Genomic DNA, 23,561 nt, shown 5'->3' with positions numbered 1-23,561 from the left:
GACTGTTCGACCAACTCTTCCTCCACCCAATAGTCCAGCCTTCAAATCCACATCTCTCCAATCTAGAGATAAGGATGTGGCATGGGACCATGTCAAACACCTTGCACAAGTCCAGGTAGATGACATTAGTTGCCCTTGCTTTGTCCATCGATTCCATCACACCATCAGAGAAGGCCACCAGATGAGACTGGCATGATCTGCCTTTGGTGAAGCCCTGTTGGCTGTCTTAGATACCTGCTCGTCCCTCATGTGCCTTAACATCCTTTCCAGGAGGATCTGCTTCTTGATCTTCCCAGCCACGGAAGTGAAGCTCAATGGCACAGCAATCCCCAGTCCCTTGGGGGCTCCCTGGGGACAGCAGCATTGAGGCTCTAGCTCAGTGGGTGACACAAGGAGGTGGTGCGGATCAGTATCGCAGCACGGGCAGCTCTGCCACATGACCATGGAAAGGATCAAACGTCCCCCGGGGTGGAGCGGAAGGAGTTTATTCCCTTGGGAAGGACCATAGGAAAGACCATAGGAGGTGACCAGGCCGAGAAGATGGTGCACCACCTGCTCAGCATCATCCCGGCTCCTCATCTGCCCTTCCACAGAAGATCAGCCCTATGCTGATCAACCTGCTGCGGGGCCAGCAGAAGTGGCCGTCGCCGGGAAGGGGAGAAGGGAACGCGCCGGCCCCACACCTCCGCCGGGCGGAGCCGAGCGCGGAGCTCCCTCAGCACCGGGGGCGGCGGGGCCGGGGCCGCCCGCCCGGAGCGGAGAGAAGCTGAGCGGGGCGGCGCGGGGCGGAGCGGGGCGGGGGGGGCACATGCGCTGTGCGCGCACTGCGGAGCGGCGCGGGGCTCCCGGCACGGCGGCAGCCGCAGCCCCGCACCGGCCCCGGGGCCGCCGGCGCCGCGCAGCTCGCCCGGAGCCCCCCCTCGGAGCCGGCGGAGGTGAGCGGGTGGCTTGGGGGGGAAGGAGTGGGGGGGTCCCTGTGGCTTTATAGGGTTTTTGGGGTCTCCCACGCTTTGCGTTTTTTTGTTGATTTTTTTTTTGGTTGTTTTTTTTTTGGGGGGGGGGGTGGGGAGAGGAAGGAAGGAACACAGTGCTTTCCATCCTTGAGTTGGGGGGGATACCGCTTTGCATCCTTGCGTGGGGAGGGGGAGTATCACCACCACTTTGGATCCTTGTGCTCCCCCCAACCGTATCCATGCGTTGGGGGGCTGGACGCTGTGCATCCTTGCCTGGGAAGGGGTCCCCTGTCACTTTGCCGATTTTCATGGTGGAGGGAGAGCCTCACTTCCCAGCTCTTCATGGAGGTTTTTGCCCATGCATGGGGCGGGGGTGTAAGGCTGCCTGCACCTCCCATCGGGAAGGAGTCCTAGAGCAGTCAGTGTGGGGGGGTCGAGGACTCTCTGCGTCCTCACAAGGGGTACATGGTGGGGGGGGGGTAGGCCTCTTTGCACACCGCACGGCCGCGGGGGTGCTGACCCTTTGCATTCCTGCATGGAGAGGGAACCTGTGCGCTTTGCATCTTTGCATGGCAGGGAGGGGCCATCATTTTACATCCCTGCTGCAAGGCTCTACCAGTGCTTTCCATTGGCACGTGGGGGGTGGGGGGGGTACTGCTTGGAAGGATTGCTAGGGCCGGTGGCTGCCTGCACGTGCCCCTCTGCAGCTCAGAGCCCCTCCAGCACGCAGGCATGCATGTGCAGAGCCTGGGCCTTGTGCTCCGTGATTCAGCGACTTGCAGAGCTTTCATAGCAGCTCTGAATGCTCGAGGTCTCGCTGCCACCGTGCTGAAATCCCAATGGGTGCAGAGCCACGGCCGCTTTCGATGCAATTCGGGGTTGCTTGTCTATGGCTGCCCGGTGCCTGGCAACCCAAGCAGGGGAGTGCAGCACCTGGATGGATGGGTCAGCAGTAGGATGAATTCATCATTCATCCTCCAAACTTCAGTGTGCCTAAGCACAGCCCTCGTTTCTATGTCTCATTGCCTGGGTTTTAGAGGGGATAGCTAAGGAAAAAAAAAAAAAAAAAAGGTGCTTAGATGGCATTTGCCATTCCTGCATCTCTTGAGCATCCCCAGCGGCAGGGAGCAGCTCAGTGGCGGGGAGAAGCGGCTCTGCATGGCAGGCAGGAGGTTAATGTGCTGTGCTGCTCAGCTCCGAGCACAGGGCACGCCGAGGGCTCTTATGCAGTGATGCAACCAAATCCCCAAATGCCCGCTGCCTTCCTTGGGATCTGCAACCCACAGGGAAACCCTGAGGTGAAGCGGACTTGCCCAGAGCTGCTGTCTGCTTCGGCCCCATGCTGAACCAAGGATGCTCGTCCTCCATTTTCTAGTAGATGACAAGTCAGCTGTGCATGCCAAGATCTTGACAAGTTCTGAGCAACAGCCCTCAAGCCAAAAAGAAAAAGAGAAAAGAAAAACAAAAAACAAAGAGGCCAGCGTGCTTTTGCAGAGCTGCCTGTCACTGTTGCAGGGAAACGCGTCTCTGCCGGCTGTTCCCAAGCTGCGAGTGCCCAGGAAGAGCCCTGCTGCTCTCCCGGGCTGCCCTGTGCTGATCAAAGCGCTTCTGTGGTGCAGAGAATGGGGGTTTGTTCGGCTGCGTTCTGTGCACTGCTGGCGGGACACGGCCGGCCTGCTGGTAATGAGCCGGGCATAGAGAGGGGATGGCATTGAGGGCTTCTTTTGGTGATAGAGAGTCATTAAGAACAGCACGTGGTTCCTTTCCAGCAGGCTTCTTTCAGCCAAAGCATGCACGGGATTGCTGCTGCTCCCTGCCCCATCTCTGGCTCTCCCCGGTCCCTTCACTGCGAGGGTATCCACACATTATTTTGGGTTGGATCCAGAAAATCCACACCACCTAATCCCTAAGGAAAATAGCTGCATGAAAACCCACCTGCCAGTTGATGTAGCTGTATGTATAGTTCAGATCAAGCCATACAGGAGCCTGTTTGCTGTCGAGCAACAGGGCTAGCTTTCCCCTAATCCCAAGGCAGGAGGCACTGCATATTAAGCATCCCCCTAAAGAGCTTTTTGGCCACTCTAAAGCCCAGCTCGGAGAGATTCTTGCAAGTTAGAGGCAATTGAGCCAAGTGCTGTTTCTGGAGCCGAGAGCTTTGCAGCAGAAGGTAAAAAAAAAAAAAAAAAAAAATAGCGTGGCATTTACTAACACAACTCTTAGGGAATATTTTTAGCCATGTTGTGTTGCACTTCACAGCTCAGCGCGGTGGCGGAGCCTCTCTCCTGCAGCTCGGTGGAGGCAGAGCCGCTGCGGTTGGTGCAGCGCAGGCGGAGGCTGCAGATGGGCCGTGGGGAAGGTGCGGGCAGCGCTCCCGTTGGGATGGAGGTGCTGGCCCTGGGCTTGGGCAGCACCAGTTCCAGCTCCAGCCCGGCAGCGCAGCCCCAGGCAGGCGGCCTCAGCTTGCGCTCCTCTTGGCTGCAGGCGCTGACCCTTCCCCTGGCTGTCCAGCATGACCTCAGCCATGTGCATGGCAGTGAGCTCGTTCCAGCAGACTGGGATGGCTGCTGTTCAGTTCCTCACTGCTGAGATGTCGCAGCTCGCTGTGCTGTGAGCCTCCAACCTGCCTGCGCTGACGGATCGGTGACCCGGGAGCAGCCTCCTGGGATTTGCCCTCTGGTATGTTTTGAGGGATGGGGATGCTGGAGACCCAGCCAGTTGCAGAGCATTCAGTGAGCCTTTGGAAGAGCTCAGCAGTGCTATCAGCTCCATGTGAAGCGATGATGCCTGTCGGGCTGGTAGCAATCGTAGTCACTCCAGCGATCAGCATAGTAACAAGGGGTCACAGATGCATTTCCTAAACACGAGCAATGTGTCTTGGTGGTGAGGGAGCACTCCATTTTGTGTGCAGCACGGCAGTGGCTGCAGACTGGCTCTGGCAAGCAGGTTCTCTGTGCTACATCCCAACCAAGCAGCCATGTCATCACCTTCTTGATCTCACTCTCTCGATGTGTGTTTGCAAACCTCCTTGTCTCTGTACAAGCACTGTAGATTTGCCATACACTGCTCCCTTTGCTTTTCTCCTTGCTCTGCTGTTGGTGCCTGGCCAAGGCTCCTGCTGGGCTACGCAGTTCCACTGCTGGCAGTGCCTAGGCAGTGCAGTTGGGTGAGATCTGACAACAAGGGCTAAACGGACAGAAAGAAACACAGACGGACCCCAATCCAAGCTCAGCACAGGGGCACAGCACTGAGCTCTGTGAGAGCTTGGCATAGCTAGGGTCATGGCACACACCCCATTGCTTCCTAAATCCATGCTCTCATCTCACACAATATGAAGTCAGGATCTAGTGCTCACCAAACTGTCTCATTGCCACCTGGGAGGCACTGAACATCACCTAGAGCATGCCCTCATCCAGCCCTGTTGGATCACCTTTACAGTTCCATAGGGGTGGCCCAGAGGGGACACCAAGGAGCCACCAGCACAAGTCTCTTTGCCACACCGAGTCCAGAGGGCAATACCAAGCTTCACTAAGCTCCCATCCCAGGATGAGCCTTAGGTGATGCTGCTGGGGGTCATGATGATCTGTCAGTGCCTGCCTAAACATGGCAATCTGGTGCTTTAAGGCCTGCAGCTGCCCAAGTTCAGCCCTACCTTGATGCCATCAATGACTACTGTCAGTGCTTCTGAACCTCATGCGTCAGGAAATGCAGCCAGCACCCACTGGGCAGCATCCCGTGCTGAGAACAGTTCTGCACCTCCCCTTTCCCAACAGAGGGCACAAGCAGCTCATTAAGTGCTTCCTCTCAGTTTGGGAAGTGCTGGAGGGGATGGACTCAGGAGGCAGAATAGCATCTGCTTTGTGCTGCTGGGAACACAATCAGCCTTTTTGGGAGCTCAGCACTAATGATTTAGATACAAGTTTTGCGCTGTTTTGTCAAGAGTTTGCATTTGCATTAGAAAACTCCCACCAAGCTGGGGTGCGGGTGGGGGGCTGGGGAGCCTGGTGGGTGCTATCAATAGGAATCTGTTCTGCCCAGCACTGTCAGGGCCAAAAAATGCAAGCTGTGCACATTTCTGGCCCTTGCCGTGGTCGGCTGCCTTATGGGTATGCCCAGCTCTTAGCATCCCATCCATCCTCCTCCTCCCTCCTTGTGGCTTGCCAGTTCTGCAGATAGCAAGCTGCCCCGGCCTTGGGAGCACACAGGGATGCTGTGGAGAGCAGGGCAGGACGTGGCAGCCCACATCAGAGCTGTGTGTGTGCACAAATAGATCCCAGAGAGCTCTGCAGTCAGCTGGAAATAATGGAATTACAGGCACTCGCTCGCTCCCGTTTGGGTCAGGGGAGGTGTTTTGGGGCCGGCTGAAGGGCTGCATTGCACAGGGCTTGCTGCTAGTTTGATCCACACTCTGTCATCACCATTTCTCAGGTGGATTCTCAGAGAGAGAGAAGAGTGGAAATGCAAATGGAAAAGGCTTTTTGGGTTGTTTCTCCTTCTTTCTTCCTCTCCCAGGAGAGTGTGAGCGCCCACCGGCAGCATGCCGCTGGTGAAGAGGAACATCGAGCCCCGGCACCTGTGCCGGGGGGCCCTGCCCGAGGGGGTGACGAGTGAGCTGGAATGTGTCACCAACAGCACGCTGGCTGCCATCATCAAGCAGCTGGGCAGCCTCAGTGAGTTGATGGGGATGGGGATGGGGATGGTGTCACCCTGTGCCAGCACTGGGAGCGGTTGAGGCGGTGCGATGCTGTGGTCACTGACCCTGGTTTGGTTCTGAGAGTTCCCAGTAGGGTGGGGTTTATCCAGATATTAAGAAGGGATGCTCTTGGGGGGAACATTTGCATGAAGCAGGAAAGGTAAATGGAAGAGACCCCAGCAAGCAGCATCAGCTGCAGTCTGGCAGGAGGCTGGGTGCCCAGGAGTGCTGTCATAGAGCCCAAGGCACTTCCCTCCATGGACTGTCACCTCCCCAGCAGTGACACCTCAAGTGATACAACCATCATAAGCTCAGAAGAGTTGGGTTGGAAAGGGGGATGTCTTAAAACAGGCATGTTTTAAGACTTGTTGTCCTCCCGTTGCCAGTCTTTTTGACTTTTTGGTCAAATGATCTTTCATTTGACTTGGCTGGAAATGAGAAGGTATTTAGATTTAAAAAAAAACTCTTCTTGTTAATGCAGAACACTCTGAAAGCCATGTAGTGCTCTAGATGAAAGATAGTTCAGTATAAAAGGCCTCAGTCCTTCCTGTTTCAGGACTGATTGCAGCAGCAAAGGGAAGAACAAGAGTCCTGTGCAAGCGAGAGGGAACAGTTAATAGGGGAAACCTATTTCACTGCTGAATATTGCCTTAAAATAGAAAGAGCAGTGTAGGCTCCCAAGGGTTCTCCATCTAGTGCCTTTTTCCCCCCTCCAGAACTAGATAATTTTCCAAAATACTCCCAGGAAGAGAAGATCTGTGTTTAGAGAGCTGCCAAAAGCAGCCTTGACATGGGAGCCACTTGGTTGGGGTTTGTGGGGCAAACCCCAACCTGTACCTAGCAAGGATGGAATGTGCATTGCCAGGCCTGGAGGGGACTCAGCTCAGCTCCCCAAAACACCGCATACAGTTCTGACACTGCAAATAAGGCAGCATATGATGGGAGCGTGTTGTCCCCCGGCAGGCCGGCACGCTGAGGACATCTTTGGGGAGCTGTTCAATGAAGCCAACAGCTTCTACATGAGGATGAACTCACTGCAGGAGAGGGTGGACCTGCTGGTCATCAAGGTGACGCAGCTGGACTCCACTGTGGAGGAAGGTGAGGGGCTGGCAGGTGGATGCCTGTGGTTGTTTGGGGGCTGCAAAGTGAGGCAAAGGGATAATTCCCCTTTCCCCACCCTGTGTCCCCAGTTTCGCTGCAGGACATCAACATGAGGAAGGCTTTCAAGAGCTCCACAGTGCAGAACCAACAGGTTGTGTCCCGCAACTCTATCCCCAACCCAGTGATGGAGATGTACCAGCGCTGCGACAAGCCCCCACCGCTCAACATCCTCACGCCATACAGGTGGGGCATCTGTCCCCTTGCTCTTCAGAGTGCTGGGGGGATGTGTGGGGCCCCTGGCAGGAGAGGTGTCAGGGGGTGTGACCCCATTGTTTCTTGGTGAGAGCTGTCTTCCAGCTGTGCCACCATAATTGCATGGGACACCTGAAACAGGTGACCTTGCATCACAGAATCATCTAGGTTGGAGAAGATCAGCAACTCCAACCATCAGCCTTGGAGGTACTATAGCACTGGTGCTAATGTGTGATGACTGTGATGATGGTGCCCAGAGAAGTTCTGGTGCCTCCTCGTGGGGATTTTCAAAGGACTCTGGATGTGGACCTGGGCACCATGCTCTGGTGGCCCTGCTGGAGCAGGACCAGATGGACCCAAAGGTTTTGTCCAACCTCAGCCACTCCATGATTCTGTGACCCTGACCTACCTAGTCCCACCACTAAATCATATCCTTTTGTGCCATGTCCATAATATCATAACGTGGTACTGCAGGTAATGTCTCCACACTGGTCATGTTTATGGGGGCCCAACAGCTTATTCTTTGACTATACCAAGCCTTCCTATGCAGGGGAAGTGGTCTCTTTTCTGAGAACAAGTGCCCAAGGCAGCAGCATTATTGCCCTCACATAGTTCTGTGGAATGTGCCAATGCAGGGCATGAGATGGGAAAGAGATGGATGCTGGTGGGAGGTGGTAGTCATAGGAAGGGCTGAAGGGTCTCTATCTGTGCTCTGCCATTGCTAGCACTGAAATATTTTCGGGATTCTCCCTCCCTGTAGTTTACATCCCCCTTTTCTCCCTTCAGGGATGACAAGAAAGATGGCCTCAAATTCTACACCGACCCCTCTTATTTCTTCAACTTGTGGAAGGAGAAGATGCTGCAGGCAACAGAGGACAAGAGGAAGGAGAAACGCAGGCAGAAGGTAGCAGGCAAGGGGATGGCTCTGGGGGTGGGCTCAGGGCGATGCTCCATGGGCATCACCCTTAGAGGCCATGGGACAGAGGCGGAGCTGCAGCTGTGTGTCCTCAGGAGCAGCGGCTGGTGGAGGACTCCACTCGGGAGGTGAAGAAAGTGCGGAAAGCCCGCAACCGGCGCCTGGAGTGGAACATGATGGCATACGATAAAGAGTTCCGACCCGATAACAGGTTCTCACCATCCCCATATCACATGGCATCATCGGAAGGATCACTGTCCCCAGATAATAGGCAGGTTTTACCTATTACGCGTTCAGCTCACTGGGCTTCCTTTGCTTTTCGGCACGTCTGGTTTTTCTCTTCTCCATCCCTGGGCTAGCAGGCCAAGGGTTTTTGGGAAGGCGAGGTCAATGAGCCATAGACCCATGTAGCTTCATGTGCAGCACAGTGATGCCCATCAGGGTCACATCCTGGATGTTGGTGGTGGGGTAAAGTCCGAGCGGTTTAGGAGCTGAGGGAGGAGTCTGGTCCAGCTCCATTGGTGTTCTCCTCTCTGTGCTCTCTTGTCTGCCTCTATTTTGTGGCTTCCCTTGTGTCTTGATGCCCTGACCCCAAGTACCCCAAACCAGTCCCTTGCCCAGCCCTTCCCCTCCCAGGCATGCGACCCTTTGATTTTCCTGTCGCCGTAGATCCTACACCTCGGATGCTGCTGAGCACTCATACCCGGCAAGCCCCAACCACCCGGCACAGCTGCTGGCCCCCACAGCCCACGTGCCCGCAGAACACAAGGAGGGGGTGCTGCCGGCTGTCCCCCCTCCAGAACATGGCTACCGACCACCAGCGAGCAGCCGGCAGAACAGCCTCAACCGCGCCCAGCAGCCCCACGCGCCGCAGCCCCCCGAGGCCGTGCTGAACGGACCCAGACCGCACTTGGTCAAGGATTTCGGGTAGGGCTTCCTTTCACGTCTCGGGGGACTCGGGGAGGCTTGCTGCTGCGCCCTACGTTGCTGATGGGGCTTCTCCCCTTGCAGACCGCAGCCTGTACCGATGACGGAGTACTTCGTGCCGCCGGCCCCGCCGCCCCCGCCGCCCGTCATCCCCTCCGCGCAGACTGCCTTCGACAGCCCCATGGCGGCCCCCACAGCGCTGCCCCCTGGCGCGGCCGCCCCCGCCGCCCACCCCTCCTACGCGCCCTCGCCGCCTCCTGCACCTCCCGGCCCTTACTCCGCTTCCCCGCCTCAGGCCGGCCCCATGGGGCCACCCGTGGCCCCGCCGCCACCGCCACCGGGGCCACCCGCTCTCACCACCTCGCCGGCGCACTCAGCCTCACCGCCGGCCCCCGCCGCCGAGTCCCGGAAACCGCCGATCCCGCTGATGCCTATGAGCGATGCCCGGAGCGACCTGCTCGCAGCCATCCGCAGAGGTGAGACGGGGCGGGGCGGAGGTCCGGCTCCCCTGGAGGGAGGGGACGCCCCAGGCAAAATGCTGTGGTCCAGAGTTGGGTGGTGTTGGCTTGTTGGAGATCCAGGCAAGCCCTGGGTGTCCGGCTGGTGTACAAAGGTGATGGAACCCCAGTGAGACCTGTGGAGAAGGATCTGTGTCCCAGGGGACGTGGAGGGGAGGTTTTCAGAGGGATGGAGCAGTTCTGCTATGGAGATGGGAGAGCTGGGTATGTTCAGCCTGGAAAAGGAGACCTGAAAGAAGCCTTCTTATGGCTAAAAGGGGATACAGGATGGGTGGGGAGGAACTATTTGTCAGAGGGAATAGTGAAAGGACAAGGGGTAAACAGCTTTAAACTAGAAGAGTAAAGGTGTAGATAAAATAGAAAGAAGAAATTCTTTATGATGAGGGTGGTGAGGCCCTGGCACTGCTGCCCAGAGAACTGTGGGCACCCCATCCCTGGATGTGCTCAAGGCCAGGCTGAGTGGGGCCCTGGGCAGCCTGAGCTAGTGGGGACAGTGTACAGTTGTACAGTCAATAAGTATACAGATGTTAGGCTTAGTAAGATGTAAGATCAATAAGTACACAGATGTTAGGCTTAGAAAGATTATCACGGTGGAAAAATGATCAAAAAAATGAAAATTTCACTAGTGTTGTATGCTTGCAGTAAACTCCATAAGGAGCAATCTCCAGAGAGAGATGATCCTTCCTTAGTGGCAGTCAGTCCTTAAATGGGATCTAGGAGAAGTGGACAGACAGACAGACAGCCTTTGACAGGGAGCTGTAGCTGGATGGGCTTTGAGGTCCTTTCCAACTTAACAGTTCTGAGCTTATGACGATTGTATGACTTAAGGTGTCACTGCTGGGGAGGTGACAGTCCATGGATGGAAGTGCCTTGGGCTCTATGACAGCACTCCTAGGCACCCAGCCTCCTGCCAGACTGCAGCTGATGCTGCTTGCTGTGGTCTCTTCCATTTACCTTTCCTGCTTCATGCAAATGTTAAGGATGAATGCAAGATTTGGCCTTTAAGAAGCTTCAACCTCTGCAGGCTGAGTGGGTGCCAAGGAAGAGGGTTTGTAATCAGGTGCAGCCATCCCATTCCAGCCCATGCATTTAACCAGGGATGGCAACTGGTAGGCGCCAGTGCCCCTAAAGCTCTCCCACCTTTCCTAACACAGGCATTCAACTTCGGAAAGTCCAGGAGCAGTGGGAGCAAGAGGCCAAGAAAGAGCCCGTGGGCAATGACGTGGCGACCATCCTGTCCCGCCGGATCGCGGTGGAGTACAGCGAGTCGGACGACGACTCCGAGCTGGATGATAACGAGTGGTCGGACTGAGGGGCCGTGCCGGGGGCTCCCCTGCAGCAGGTGCGTACGGCACTTCCCCCAAACCTGGATGCCGACAACCGCGATCAGCCCCGCTAATTCAGGAGCTTTGCTTTCACACCGTGTTGAAAACCGTTCGGGCAGCACTGGAGGCTGTGCACGGGTAGGAGGCACCTTTGAGGCAGCGAGGCCAGGAATTAGCAGCACCTCCACACTTAATGATGCTGAAAATTCTCTGGCTGGGTGAATAGGAGTGCTCCACAACCAGAGGCTGGCTTTGGTGGAGGAACGAAACCAGGAGGCAGGAGAGCTTTTGCAGCTAGATGTTAAAATGTGTACTGGGGAGCTCTGGGAGGAAACCGCAGTGTTTGTGACCCTTGAGCCCACTCCCATCCTTGGGACAGATTTCTGTGAGAAAAGCACGAAGGCAAGGCTCATGCAGCTGGCAGGGTACCAGCGTATGTAGTGCAATGTATCCTGAGGGCAAGGGATGGGGAGCAGTGTCCCAAAGCCCTACTATCCTTGGCCATAGTGCTGAACTATTATAGTATTATTTGAAAAAAAATAGAAAAAAAATGCTGCTCTTAGGTAAACTCAAACCACTGAAACTGAGGGTGAGGTTTGGGCTCACTCTCTTGATTTGCACTTTGTATCCCCATGAACCCCACTGGTACAGTTGAGATCAACCCCATCCCAGGGCACCGTCCTGGTGCTGCCCTGTCCCTTGTCCCCAAAGCACAGTGCGGTGGGGAGTGCAGGAACGGGGCCCCCACCACTGTGCCAAAAATACCAGTTTGCACACCAAAATAGAGCATGATTCATAGCAGCCTTTTCATGCAGCTATTAAAGGAGGATTCGCGGGAGGACAGAGCAAATGGGTGTGAAATACTGAAAACATCCCAGTCAGAGGTACAGCTCTGCAGAGCTGCAAGAGGCTTCCAACCAGCAGTGTATGGGCCAGAACCAATGTGGACCCATCTGACATGGCCACGTGGCCCTCTCTTGTATTCCCATACACCGCAAGCCCCAAATGAGGGAAAAACCTGAGATCCACTCATGACAGCTCTTCTGGGGAGAAGTCAGACATGGTGTCCACCTTCCCCAGCTGCCAGGTGGGCATCAGAGCCAACAGCAGCACAAGGAGTACTCTGAGATTCTAGAAGCAAAGAGACCTGTAAAACTGGTGGGACGGCTGGCTGTGACCCCGAAGGCTCATAAGGGCTGATGCTTAAATCAAATCTGAGAACTGCTTATCTCAAAGCTTAAATCTCCCTGAGCATCTGCTTATTTCCCCCTGAAGAGAAGCACCTCATGGTGGGACATGATGACCACAAGCCCCAGCCTATCTGCTAAGAAGTGTCATCATAAGCTCTTGCTGGTGCTGAATAACACAAAATAGCCTCTGTCCCTTGGATGTGACACACCCCATTTCTCTGCATCCCATTGACTCCTTCCAGTGGGATTGGAGCAGCCCCTTTCCTCCCACCATTGCCCCACGGGCATCAGTGTGGTGCTGAGCAGGGTTTGGACTGGGTTCAGGAGAAGACCAGAGTGGCTGGGGAAGGATTTAAGGTGGGAAGTGAAATCTGTTGGTGCTGATGATAGTTCTGCACCCTTCTCTGCCCTGCTTGTCCACAGCCCCGTGTTTGGTCCCCCCTCTCCTTCAAGGAAGCTGTCCTTGACTTTAACACCATTGAAGGAGCTGCACAGAAAGTCCTTGGGCTTTTGGCCCCATCCTGGTGCCCCCACTGGCTGGGGAGCCACCCTTGTGCCCACAATGGGATTTCCTTGTCAGGAAGGCTGAGATGTGACATGTAACAATGCAGAAGTAGATCTTGTATTAAAAAAAAATAATAATAATCAGAGTAACATTTAGGCAGTCACCTGTCAGTACTTATTTCAGAACATTGTTAACGTAGATGCACTTGTGATATTGTTCATCTGTGAAGAGAAATTGGTTATTTGGAATTTAGGAAGAGTAACGACCTCACATGAGAGGCTGCCATTCCTGTCAGGGTGTTCATGGGGCTGTAGAGTCAGCTGTGTGCTGACCTGTTCTGGGGCAGAGCCAGGGCACCCCACCAGCGCATGGAGATGGGGAAAGGGGCTCAGAGATACATGGGGATGGCTCAGCCTTTGGGTCAGTGGCTGCCCCCACAGTGGGAAGTGAGGCTCAGTGCCTCTGCAAGGCTGGGTCTCTTCTTTTCATGCTCTGGTTGTGCTTTGCCACATGAAAGCATGTGATGACTCTGGTGGGACTTGCTGTGGTTGCACATGATGGGTGAGGGTGACCCCAGCAGGCTCATGTTCTCATCATCTCACGGTGACCCCAGAGTGACTTTAGGTTGGCAGCCATCAGCCCGTGCTGTTATTGGGGTCGATGCCATTGCATGGCAAAGCACTTGACAATCACCCACTCTTACCCTGCACACGGGTCACATTGGCAGAAGACCCAAGGGCCTCGTGGTGGCCGGGAGCAGGGCTTGCCCCCATTTCCCTGCACCTTCATGTTCCTATGCCATCCTCACCTGTGGTACCCAGAACATCCTCACCATTGCCACGTCACCCCCAAGGGATTCCAGTCCCTTCCACATCCCCAACCCCAAAGCAAGGCAGCAGGACCATAAGCCTCCCAGCATCGCTGTTGCTAGAAGACAACACAGCCCAGCTCTTCTAAGGGCTGAGTCTGCCTTGGCTGTGCTGGAGCTGTCTTGATAGGACAGATGGGCTGATCCACAGGTAGCCTCCCAGTGAGGTGCTGTGTTAGAGCCCTCTGCTCGGGTTTCTTATGTAGTCAGTAAACAAGTAACCTGTATAGTCAGTGCAAGCTGTGGGCACCTATTTCTGATCTGATTGCAGTGTCCCTCACGCTCCCCAGCTCTCTCCTGGCAGCATCACAAGGCAGATGGGCAGCACCTGATGGCACCAGGAGCCCCAGTATCATTCAGCAGTCGCTCCTGCAAGGTCAGCTCTGCTGGCAGAGCAATGTCCTCAATGTCTTTGCTTGAGGGGCTCAGCCACCTCTGAGGATGACCATCTTTATTCCAGGCGTACGCCAATATTTTTTGACCTGGTCACCTCTGAAATCCAGCACAAGCTCTTTGGTGGGTCTGGGCCAGGCTAGCGCTGCAGGAGTTGGTTGTGCCAGGCTAATTAATGCTGGCTGGCTGACCCATATGCTGCACACTCAGTATTTTGTACATATGTGCCTATTTCTGTATACACCAAAAGTAGGCCACCCTGCATTATACAACCTGAAATGCTCAAGTCCCCATGTGGGCTGATATAAAAGTGAATATTTAAATATTTTATCTAGCTTGGCAGCCATTAAAAATACAATCCAGGTCACAGATGATTGAATTCTTCCTGTCTCTCAAGTATACCAAGAGTGGGTAGGGGAGATTCCCCTGTATATTTAGGTATTGTGTTCCATGTTAAAACATACCAGTGACATTTCATTGCCAATAAATAATCACAGAGTGCCAAACATTTAATGAGCCCAACCGGTCTCCTGAGGTTCTCCTTGCCATTTTATCTGCCTTCTCCTCCTTGCCAATTTATGAGCATAGATTAAAAATAATAAACAAAATATTGCCAGCAGGGGGAAGCATATTCTGTGTGCATATGAATGAACTAGGCTTGAGTCATCCAAAGAGAAAATAAGCTGGTTTGACTCTGCTCAGAGATGTAACAGGAAGCTCTAGTGCCTGAGGCCCATCAGGAACCTCTTGGGTATTTCCAGTTGACATGGAAGGGGACATTAGGAGAGCACTGTGCCCGTGGGCTGTGCAGGCTGGTCTGGCTGATGTCTGACGAAGGTAATGGAAGTCAGGTAGTGTTCACAATCTGGTCTTGCACTCAGCTTCTCCACAGTCTTGGAGGAGCCTCAGACCCAGTAGGTGATGCTGGCAGCTTTTAGAGGATCAGTGTCCTGAAGGAATAAAAAGGCACTGGGTGGCTTCTGGTTCTCCACCCTAGGCAGACACCTGGGAGTGAGCATCACACCCTGCAAGGGCTCCTGCACTGGCAGTCATTTCATCCCAGAAGGCTATGGTCTGGTGGGAAGCGTAAGGCTGAGCACATCTTCTCCAAGGAGCTCCCTACATATACATATAAGAGGCTTCAAATTCCCTCCTTGCAGCTTTGTCATCTGTATCTCCTTTTCAAGACACACACAAGCTTGGGAGACCCCCCTGGGAACAGAACCTGAATCAACACCTTCCCTGTAATGACCAAGGGAAGCCCCACACAGAGGGAGACAGGTTGGAGATCCTTGTTTGGAGGGTGCTGCTTCAAAGAAGCCACAACCCTGAGGATGGAACATGGAGGGCCATGGGAAGCTCTCCCCATCTGCTCCCACCATACTGGCACAGGGAGCACAGACTGTCCTTCTCACCACCCCATGTTGTCCTGTAGTAGTTGTTGTTATTTAGGGTTAAGATTTTCTAGGCTGGCTCATCACTTCACAGAAAAAAATAAAAGTAAGGACAAGGGCTCTGTCCTGAGGAGCTTACAGTTTACAGTAAAGACCATATGACCTGCACTGCACTTTAGAAGCCACAAATGCTCACTCACTCACATACCCATGAATTTACCCTCCTGACTGGGCAGCAGCACCTCGAGGACCACTGTCCCTTTCCCCAACTGATCCCGTAACCAACACCACAACCACATCCCCCTGCTGATGGCAGGGCTCTCTGTCCTTCCACCATCCCCACGCAGAAGTGCCTGAGCAAAGCATGGGAGCAGTGAGACATGCTGATCTTGTCTTCGTATGGGTGGCCATCCCCAGGCCTCTGTTACACCTGGGGCTGTGCCCCTCTGGGATGACCATGCACATGGTAGGGAACGCACCCAGCAGCGCTGGCATGGCTACATGTTGGCACTTAGAGCTGCCCATGCAATTCATGTGATGCCCCCAAGCCCATAGATGTCCTCCTCCAGGCCTTTTTGCTTAACCCTAGTCTTTGAAATATTTCAATCTTTGAGAGCCAAAATGCTTTTCCCCTTGTGTCCGTTGCGTGTGTGTGTGTGTGTGTGTACACGTGTGAATCCAACCTTTTAACAAACCTCAACTTTCCTAGACTCACTCATGCAGGCTTTACTTTCTCCAGGTGAGAATCACACAAGGCTGAGAAGGGGGAGAAGTGTCATAGGATTCAGTAGATGTTCATCCCAAAGCCTTCAGTACCATACTCATAGACAGATTAGGAGAGGCAATGGAATGGGCCCAAAGCAGGGTTCCCCTTGCTGGAGCATTGCTTGCAGATGGGACATGCTTGACTGCGGCATCCCCTGCAAGCAGTGTTGGTGTAATACTGTATCATGGGTGACTAATACATCAGTATTAGTCTCTGTCCATGCTGATACAGGGTCCTGAGGCCACTGACTGCTCCCTAACACTATGTTATAGCAGGTTACAGATCTTTCACCTTCCCCTTCCCACCTCTCTCCTGCCAAAAATTGCCTCACAAGTGCCACCATTCAGACCAGCACCCAGATGTCCCTCTATAGTCTTTCACATTTAGTGAGAACGTGCTTAAAACTGTTGCTGGCGTTCTGTTTGGGGTTGTGAACCAAGGTGTTGGTGAAGCAAGCCTTCCCCTGCACTCCTGCGGTGAGAAGTTCAAGGGATTGGAGTGGTCCCAGGGACTCCAGCTTGATGGTAATTCCAGCACTGAGCATGTAAGAAGTATTAAGAAGTCAAAGGAAACAGAACAGAAAAAAAGCACTGTCATCATAGCTTGGTCATGATCCCACCACTCTGTACAAGAATACCCTTAATAGACAAAACCCACTGCAAAATAACAAAGTAATCTAAAAATAAACAAATTTAAACCTCAGAAAAACAAAGCAAAGAAAAAACTTACATGGCTGCCAAGAAAATATATATATATAATATATATATATATATATATATATATATATATATATATATATATATCAGACCAGTGCTGTCCATCAGCTAGCTGCCCATCTGCTGTCACCAAACCACCTCCAAAAATTGGTTTATTCTCATAAACCAATTCATAAGAGCCAAAGAAACAGCCCAACAAACCACAGCTCAGCAAGGAGATAGGTCTCCACTATGGTAGAAAGTGTTTTTATCCCTGAAGGCCTCACCTCAGCTCAGGTGCTTCAAATCCCACTGATTTCACCCACTGTCAGTGCTTGCCAGTGCCTGATGCCTCCTCTGGGAACAGTTACCTGACAAAAGGTCACTTGTCATGGAAAATATATAGCACTCTTGAGATGGAAGTGAGGTGGACTTAGAGCCCAATGAAGTCACTGTGATGCACACTGAGGAGCTGCTGGCTCTGTTAGGGCTGCTCTGAGGCTGGAGGAGAGGTGCTACTGCTGGTTCCCAAATCTCAGCACAGTACGAGCATTGATTGTGGATCCATCACCAAAGTTGGTTTGTGCTGAGGGGTTTCAGATCTACATCCAGCTGTGGCCGGTTTCCCACACATAGAGTCTCTCTTTGTGGTGCTTTTCATCTCAGATTGGAGCAGATTATAACAAAGAAAGGAAAACTCATACTGAAGAGAAAACTTTTGCTCTGAAATGTGATGTTAGGAGTGTTTTGGGGCTGGTGGCCCATTTTCCTTCACTCTGGGGTCTTGCCAAGGGTAAAGAAGAGCATCTCCTGTGTGGCTTTTGCTGCAGTGTTATCACTGACACAAGTGCCTTCTCTGGGGATCTCCCATGTGTTTCCATGGAGCACCCAGAGGTTGGAGCAGCAGCGATGGACATCCAGCAATCAGAGTGCCCATCCCCAGCCAAGGGGAGGGACAGGGCATTTCTAAGCATTTGTAAGTATGCTCTTCCTTCCTTAGGTGACAAACTGGACCTGCCCAAGCCACGAGCTATGCACCAGGATTCCTCCTTCCCTGCATGTGGGGTTTTACCCTAGGGTAGCTTTGGCATCAGTTTTCACTCTGATTTGGCCAACCTAAGGGAAACCTACTCTGGCAGGCACACAGGTGCACACATTGCACCTTTGGCAGGGAACAGTCTCCAGAAGGGCACAGTGGGGCGGCAGGAAGGGCAAAACCCCATCCTTGCTTGGCTGCAGGACGTGCTTTTGCTGGTGGGTTTATTTCAGGTTGTATACAGGTGGAGTCGTTCTTTTCCTCTTCTTCTTCCTCTTCCTCCTTCTTTTCCTCTTTCTCCTCCTCCTCCCAACCTGCTGGACAGGCTCAGGGCAGAGCGCCCTTGGGGAAGGAGCAGTGGCTTCTGCAAAAGGCTCGGGTTTTACTACTAGCAGATTTATTACCCACTTTCCCTTCAGTTTTCCACTTGGTGGAAGCAGCTGACAGGAGATGGGCACCTCTCCCTCAGGAGGGTCAGGCAGTGCAGGGTATAACCCAGTTTCTATTATTATATAGTTAACTTTAAAGAAGAAAGAGGTGTTTGCTGTCTAACGGGGTCTTTTAACCACGTGCACTTAGTCAGTAGGTGAGTAGATGTTGCTGCTTGTACCTATCTACGTCCCCAGTCGCTACGTGTGACCACGTGTATCGCAGCGCCGGGGGCTCTGCCCGGCACAGGAGGGATGGGGGGAAGGATGGAGCCAGCCAAGAGCCAGAGCACCGCTTGTGACTGATCTGTGAAAAACGTCGTCCGACATAATCCCCAACTGTTGACACTTTATGCATGTGCTAATAAAAAATAGAGTCAAATAAAGATTTTAAGAGGTTCGAGTATATCTCATTTCGGCTTTTTGTCAGCTCGCCCTCGCCGTTGGCAGCCCCGTGATGTGCAGATCTCTATTAGAGCCGGGGGCAGAAGGAGCAGCGCAAAGCTGATAGCGTTGTAACCCTTATTTTAGAGAAAGCAGCTCTCAAAGATCAATTAATTCCCACGGCGATGTAATCCCTGACCCGCTGGGTAATTAGGCGGCTGAGAAGTGCTTTCCATGGGAGAAGCTGCCATCCTGGAAGCATTGCCCAAAGCCCCGAAAGGATAATTGAACCAGAGGCACCCGGTTTGCCCCAAGCCCTCCAAGTTTGCCCCACGTTGCCCTTGCTGGGGAAAGCGTGGGCCTGTACCAGGCTCAATTCAGCTGAATGAAGACACAGACACCAGCGTGGCACATGCCTGGGGCAGGAACCCAGGTCTTCAAACGTTTTAATTTTACCCTCCATTATTGGATAGCCTCTTGACAAACCACTTAAACAGTTTTATTTACAGTAATAAAAATAAATTACTCTTACAGATGAATGTATAATATTATACACAATAGAGATACAGTGCAATAACAGCATTGATTTGTTTTCACTCGCTCATAAAGTGCATCGTAGGGGCTTGGTTTTACCATGACCGAATGGTAACTGGACATTTCCCTTTGAGATCACCTTTCTCGGTCAAGCTAAAAGGCTAATGAGAACAGTTACATCAGAATGATCGACTGTCCTGATTGCTCTGGAATGTCCTCTTTCCTGGGGAAGCAGGTATGATGAGAGAGGGAGGAAGAGGGAAGGAGCAACCTTGGTTTGGACACAGTTACGCTTGACATCAAGCAGAACTTATAAAGGCAACCACCATCGTCCTCAGCCTTCACAGCATCCTGTCCTATGCAGTTTCATGACAACATTTTTCTGTTCGTCTCAAGACCATTTTCTGTATCACAGTCATTGTACCCTACACTCATAGGTTGGCCAATGGGCAAATCCATTGGTGGGCTCAGAGCTGGAGTCTATTTGTTCACATCCCTCAAAGGCAAGGGCAGAAGAGTTCTGGTGTGGGTCATCTCTACTGGAACCTGCTTTGTGTCTGCAATGCTCAGCATTGCAAAAATTCCCAACTGGGCTGGGAAACCTCCATTCTGGGGGTGGCAGGAACAGGAGAAGGGCAGTTCTTGAGTGATGCTGCAAAAACCAATGGCACTTTTAACAGAAATGGTACAAGTGGTAGAGATGGAGCTGTGAGCATGACCACCTCACCCCAAAAAAGAGCCGAGCACAAAAGAGAGGAGTTGCAAGGAAATCCCATGTGCATCAAACAATTATTCCTCTTAATTTTAAATAGTGTGATTAGTTGTTAACAATTATGTGAACACCTGATGCTGGTCAATACACGTCAATACAAATGATTATCAAGATCAACGGCCCTCCAGCCCCCACTTCTGATGTTTCTACAAGAAAGAGGTACTTCATCACCTACTGAGAACAGGAATGATTTCTTATTACGCAAAGTTCACAATGAACAAATTGGACTGAAACCCTTAGGAACTTCTGCTGGTCACTGAATGAACCTGGCCAAAAAGAGACCCAACCTGCTGGCTACTTCTCACCAATCTTCCATTGGAAAAGACTGATGTTCTGCTTGCTTCTGCTGCTGTCAATCCCAGCCGGGTCCCACAAAGCCCAGAAACAGTGTGAGTCTAAGTGAGGCCCTGGCCATGCATCCTCCAGCAGAAGCTCTTTGCAAATATTTGCAGATGTGCAATGGCAGCATGAGGCAGGGACAGGGGTCTGGAGGACACGTGCTGACCTCTGCCAGTCGAAGCCTTTGTGTTCTGCAAAGCCCATGGCAACTTCTCTGAAAAGCACAAGAATTGCACCAGTGGCTTCTGTGACCATCAGCATTTCTGGGGATTTGTGGCACTGCTGGAGGAGCTTTGGCACTGTGTTCCGTGCCAGCACGCTGAAAGCAGTGGCTGGTCCCATGCTGCATTGCTTGCAGCTTTCTGCTCATCATCCCCTATCACCACTGATGCGTGCAGGAAATCCAAGAAAATGTCATTTCTGTCACACCGAGGTGTACCCAGAGTCAGGGCTACATTTCATTCAAAGTACAAAACAAGCGATGGGTCGCCCGGAGACACCAACACCGCCCTCTGGGTCCGGCTGTATAAAAACATCCCAAAAGTGTTCACGATGCTTCAAAAATGGCCGAACCTGACTGTGCGGGGAGGTGTGACACTGCAGGGACCCGGCTGCCGTCACAGCAACTGGGGGAGGGGACAATGAGCAGGGAAAGGTGTCCACATGTATATATTACTTCGATATATCTCTATATAAATATATATATTCACTTCTCTGTGTACGCTGATTCAACGTTGTGCCGACTGCCCATTGCCAGAGGTTTTGAAAAAAGGAAACGGAGAACGGAGATCGACCACTTTCAAAAGGCAGCAAACGAGCTCAAGTGTCCGCAGCTTTCCCCACTCCGCACCCCCGCAGCTTCCCCGCACGCGGCCCTGAGAACGGAGCCCCACGCACAGCCCCGGGGCTCCGCACTCAGCGGAGCGGCGGATCCGTGGCGGCGGCGGAGCGGTGCGCTGTGCCCCCCCGGCCCGAAGCAGCCGAGGGACGCCCGGTCACGGCTCCGCGATGCGGCATTGCGTGCGGGCACCGCAGCGCCGTCGGGAGCGGCCGGAGCTGTGCGGAGGCGGTGCGGGCCGCCCTGCGGGGTCTCAGAGAGCCCGGATCCCTTCGGGGTGCGATACTCCCCGTGTACGGGGAAAGGGCAGCCCCTCCCTGCAGCCCACCTTTTTTTTGGGGGGGGAAGGGGCGGGGGAAGGAGTGGATGATTCCCCAGTCAGCACCCCTATGAAATGAACGGCCGTCCCCTAAAGTTCTTTTGTCCCACCCCGCCCTATCTGCCCCACTCCCCCGGCTCCCTGTGCTTCTCCGGAGTCGCCCCCGTTATTGCATAGCAGAGCATCACCTGACCGTGGGCCCCCGCCCCGAGACCCCGAACGCGGGGTCAGTCTCCTTTACACCCGGGATGAGACAATCGCAGTGCGCCGACCTCCCGTCCTTTCCTTCTTCCCCCCTCCCCTCCCCCCTTTTTTTTTTGGCGTTTTGTGTTTTTAAATAAAAAATAAAATGTGTACGAAAATAATATTTCTAAGGAAACCATCGGGATTCCTTTCTCTCTCTTTCTCCTACCCCCAAGCCCCCCGCCCCCTTATTTTTTCTATTTTTTTCCCCTCTTCCCCTTTGCCCATTGGCACTCCCGGGGCGGGGGGATCCTCCAGGTGGGAAACGCGGACGGCGGAGGGGAGAGGAGCGCGGGGAGGAGGACGAGGAAGAGGAGGAGAGGAAGAGGCTCTCACACGTCGCTGGATGTCCGCGTGCGGGAGGAGAGCGCGGGGCCGCAGCCGCAGCACGCCAACCACAGCGACTTCTGGATGTCGGGGTTGCGGAAGGCGTAGATGATGGGGTTGATGAGGGAGTTGCAAGCGGCGGGCAGCGCCAGGGAGTACGTGTACACGGCGGGGTAGCTGGAGTCGGCCACCAGCGAGTAGATGGCGAAGGGGATCCAGCAGAGAGCGAAGGTGCCGAGGATGAGGGACAGCGTGGAGAGCCCTTTGCGGGTGGAGGTGGCCTGCGCCGTGGCGATGAACTGGTGCTGCACGGCGATCTGCTGGGCGTGCCGGAAGGCGATCTTGCAGATCTGCAGGTAGAGCTGCATCATGAGGGCGAAGAGCAGCAGGAAGGTGACGGCCAGCACGGCCGCGTTGTCCTTGGTGACGGGCCGCAGCACGCTGCAGGCGCTCTGGTCCCGCAGGCAGTGCCAGCCCAGCGGAGGCAGCAGCCCCACGCCCAGGCACAGCAGCCACATCAGCAGCACCGCGCCGCACGTGAAGCCCAGCGTGCGCTCGCTGTGGTACGTCAGCGCGTTGTACAGCGACAGGTAGCGGTCCACCGTGATGGCCAGCAGGCTGCACACCGACGCCGAGAAGGCGGCCAGCAGCAGCCCCGCCGCCCCCAGCTCCGCCGCCTCGCTGGGCGGCCGCAGCAGGTAGCGCACGGCGAAGTTGCCCACCAGCCCCAGTCCGGCCAGCAGGTCGGCCAGCGCCAGGCTGCCGATCAGCACGAAGCTGGGCGCCCGCAGGCTGGGCGTGTAGAACAGCACCGCCAGCACCAGCGCGTTCTCGCCGGCCACCGCCGTCCCCGTGGCGCACAGAGCGATGTCCCAAGGGCTGACCGCCGCCGCCGGGCCCCCGCCGCCCGGGGCCGCCGTGCCCGCGGGCCCCCCCCCCTCCTCCGCCGCCGCCGAGGGCCGGGCGCTGGGGGCCGAGGCGTTGCCGAGAGCCGGGAGCCGCTGCTGCTGGGACTGCGGCTGCCAGGGCTCTCCCATGGCGGCGGGGCCGTGCAGCATCGCTGGGGAGAGAGCGAGAGGGGAGCGCTGAGAGAGCGGTGCGGGACGGGGCGCCGAGCCGACCCCTTCCCCTCTTCCCCCCCCTTCACCGCAGCCCCGCGGCCCCGCACCCGCCGCCCCGCAGCCCCCCCGCGGCACAGCCACCTTCTGCCGCCCGTTGCGAGCACAGAACCGCCCCTGCCCCCCCCGCTCCCCGCAGTCCTCGGGTCGTTATTATCGGTCTCCCCCGCGGGGATGCGGTGCTGCAACGCCGGGTACGGCCGCCCCAACTTTCCCCTCTCCTCCCCGCACTGCCGCAGGGCGATGCCCGCTTCCCCCCCCCCCCTCGCCCGCGCCCCCCGCCCGTACCTCTCTCCGTGCCCGGGGAGCGGCCGCTCGCCCCCGTTTTCAGGTTTTCCCCTCCCGGTGCCCGCAGCCCGCGGTGCTACGCCTCATTCCTCGGCGAACGTCGCCAATAGCGGCGGTGGCGGCTCGCTGGCATCCACCGGCACTTAATATTCCTGCCCCATTGGATCTGCTGATAAATCTCAACTCTGACGTCAAAGTCTTCACTTATATTCATGATCCAGCGCTGTGAATCAGAGCCGCTGTGCTCGGAATAACAACGAGGCCGGGCCGCTCTGCAGAGCACGCGGCGCGGGGGCTCCGCATCCGCCCCCTCCCCCCGACCCCCTCCCCCGGCACAAGGTCGAGGCGGCCGCCGTTTGTGCCGCCGGAGCTTTTGGGGGTGGGGGCTGAGCCGGCGCGGTGCGGTCCGTGCCCCCCCGCAGGGACAGAAATCCCAAAGGCA

General features: G+C 54.7%; 2 protein-coding genes across 2 annotated transcripts; one reads left to right on the top strand and one right to left on the bottom strand.

Moving 5' to 3' along the window:
• Positions 1-790: 790 nt before the first annotated feature.
• Positions 791-18,350, top strand: LOC100548963 (actin-binding protein WASF3-like). The gene is made up of 9 exons (XM_085230709.1): positions 791-935; positions 5,463-5,620; positions 6,607-6,741; positions 6,834-6,987; positions 7,783-7,900; positions 8,008-8,183; positions 8,582-8,839; positions 8,924-9,315; positions 10,512-18,350. Exons 2-9 carry the CDS (start codon positions 5,488-5,490, stop codon positions 10,667-10,669), a joined length of 1,524 nt encoding a protein of 507 aa, XP_085086835.1. The 5' UTR covers positions 791-935; positions 5,463-5,487; the 3' UTR covers positions 10,670-18,350.
• A 426-nt stretch (positions 18,351-18,776) lies between these two features.
• Positions 18,777-23,498, bottom strand: LOC104912210 (G-protein coupled receptor 12-like). Its single transcript, XM_085230761.1, has 2 exons — positions 23,120-23,498; positions 18,777-22,773 (listed from the first exon to the last, which is right to left on the bottom strand). Exon 2 carries the CDS (start codon positions 22,769-22,771, stop codon positions 21,719-21,721), a length of 1,053 nt encoding a protein of 350 aa, XP_085086887.1. The 5' UTR covers positions 22,772-22,773; positions 23,120-23,498; the 3' UTR covers positions 18,777-21,718.
• Between the last annotated feature and the right edge of the window lie 63 nt (positions 23,499-23,561).

This window comes from Meleagris gallopavo, chromosome 9 (genome assembly GCF_905368555.1).
Source record: "Meleagris gallopavo chromosome 9, MGAL_WU_HG_1.1, whole genome shotgun sequence".
NCBI classification, from domain to species: domain Eukaryota; kingdom Metazoa; phylum Chordata; class Aves; order Galliformes; family Phasianidae; genus Meleagris; species Meleagris gallopavo.
This window is presented reverse-complemented; position numbering and strand designations above follow the sequence as displayed.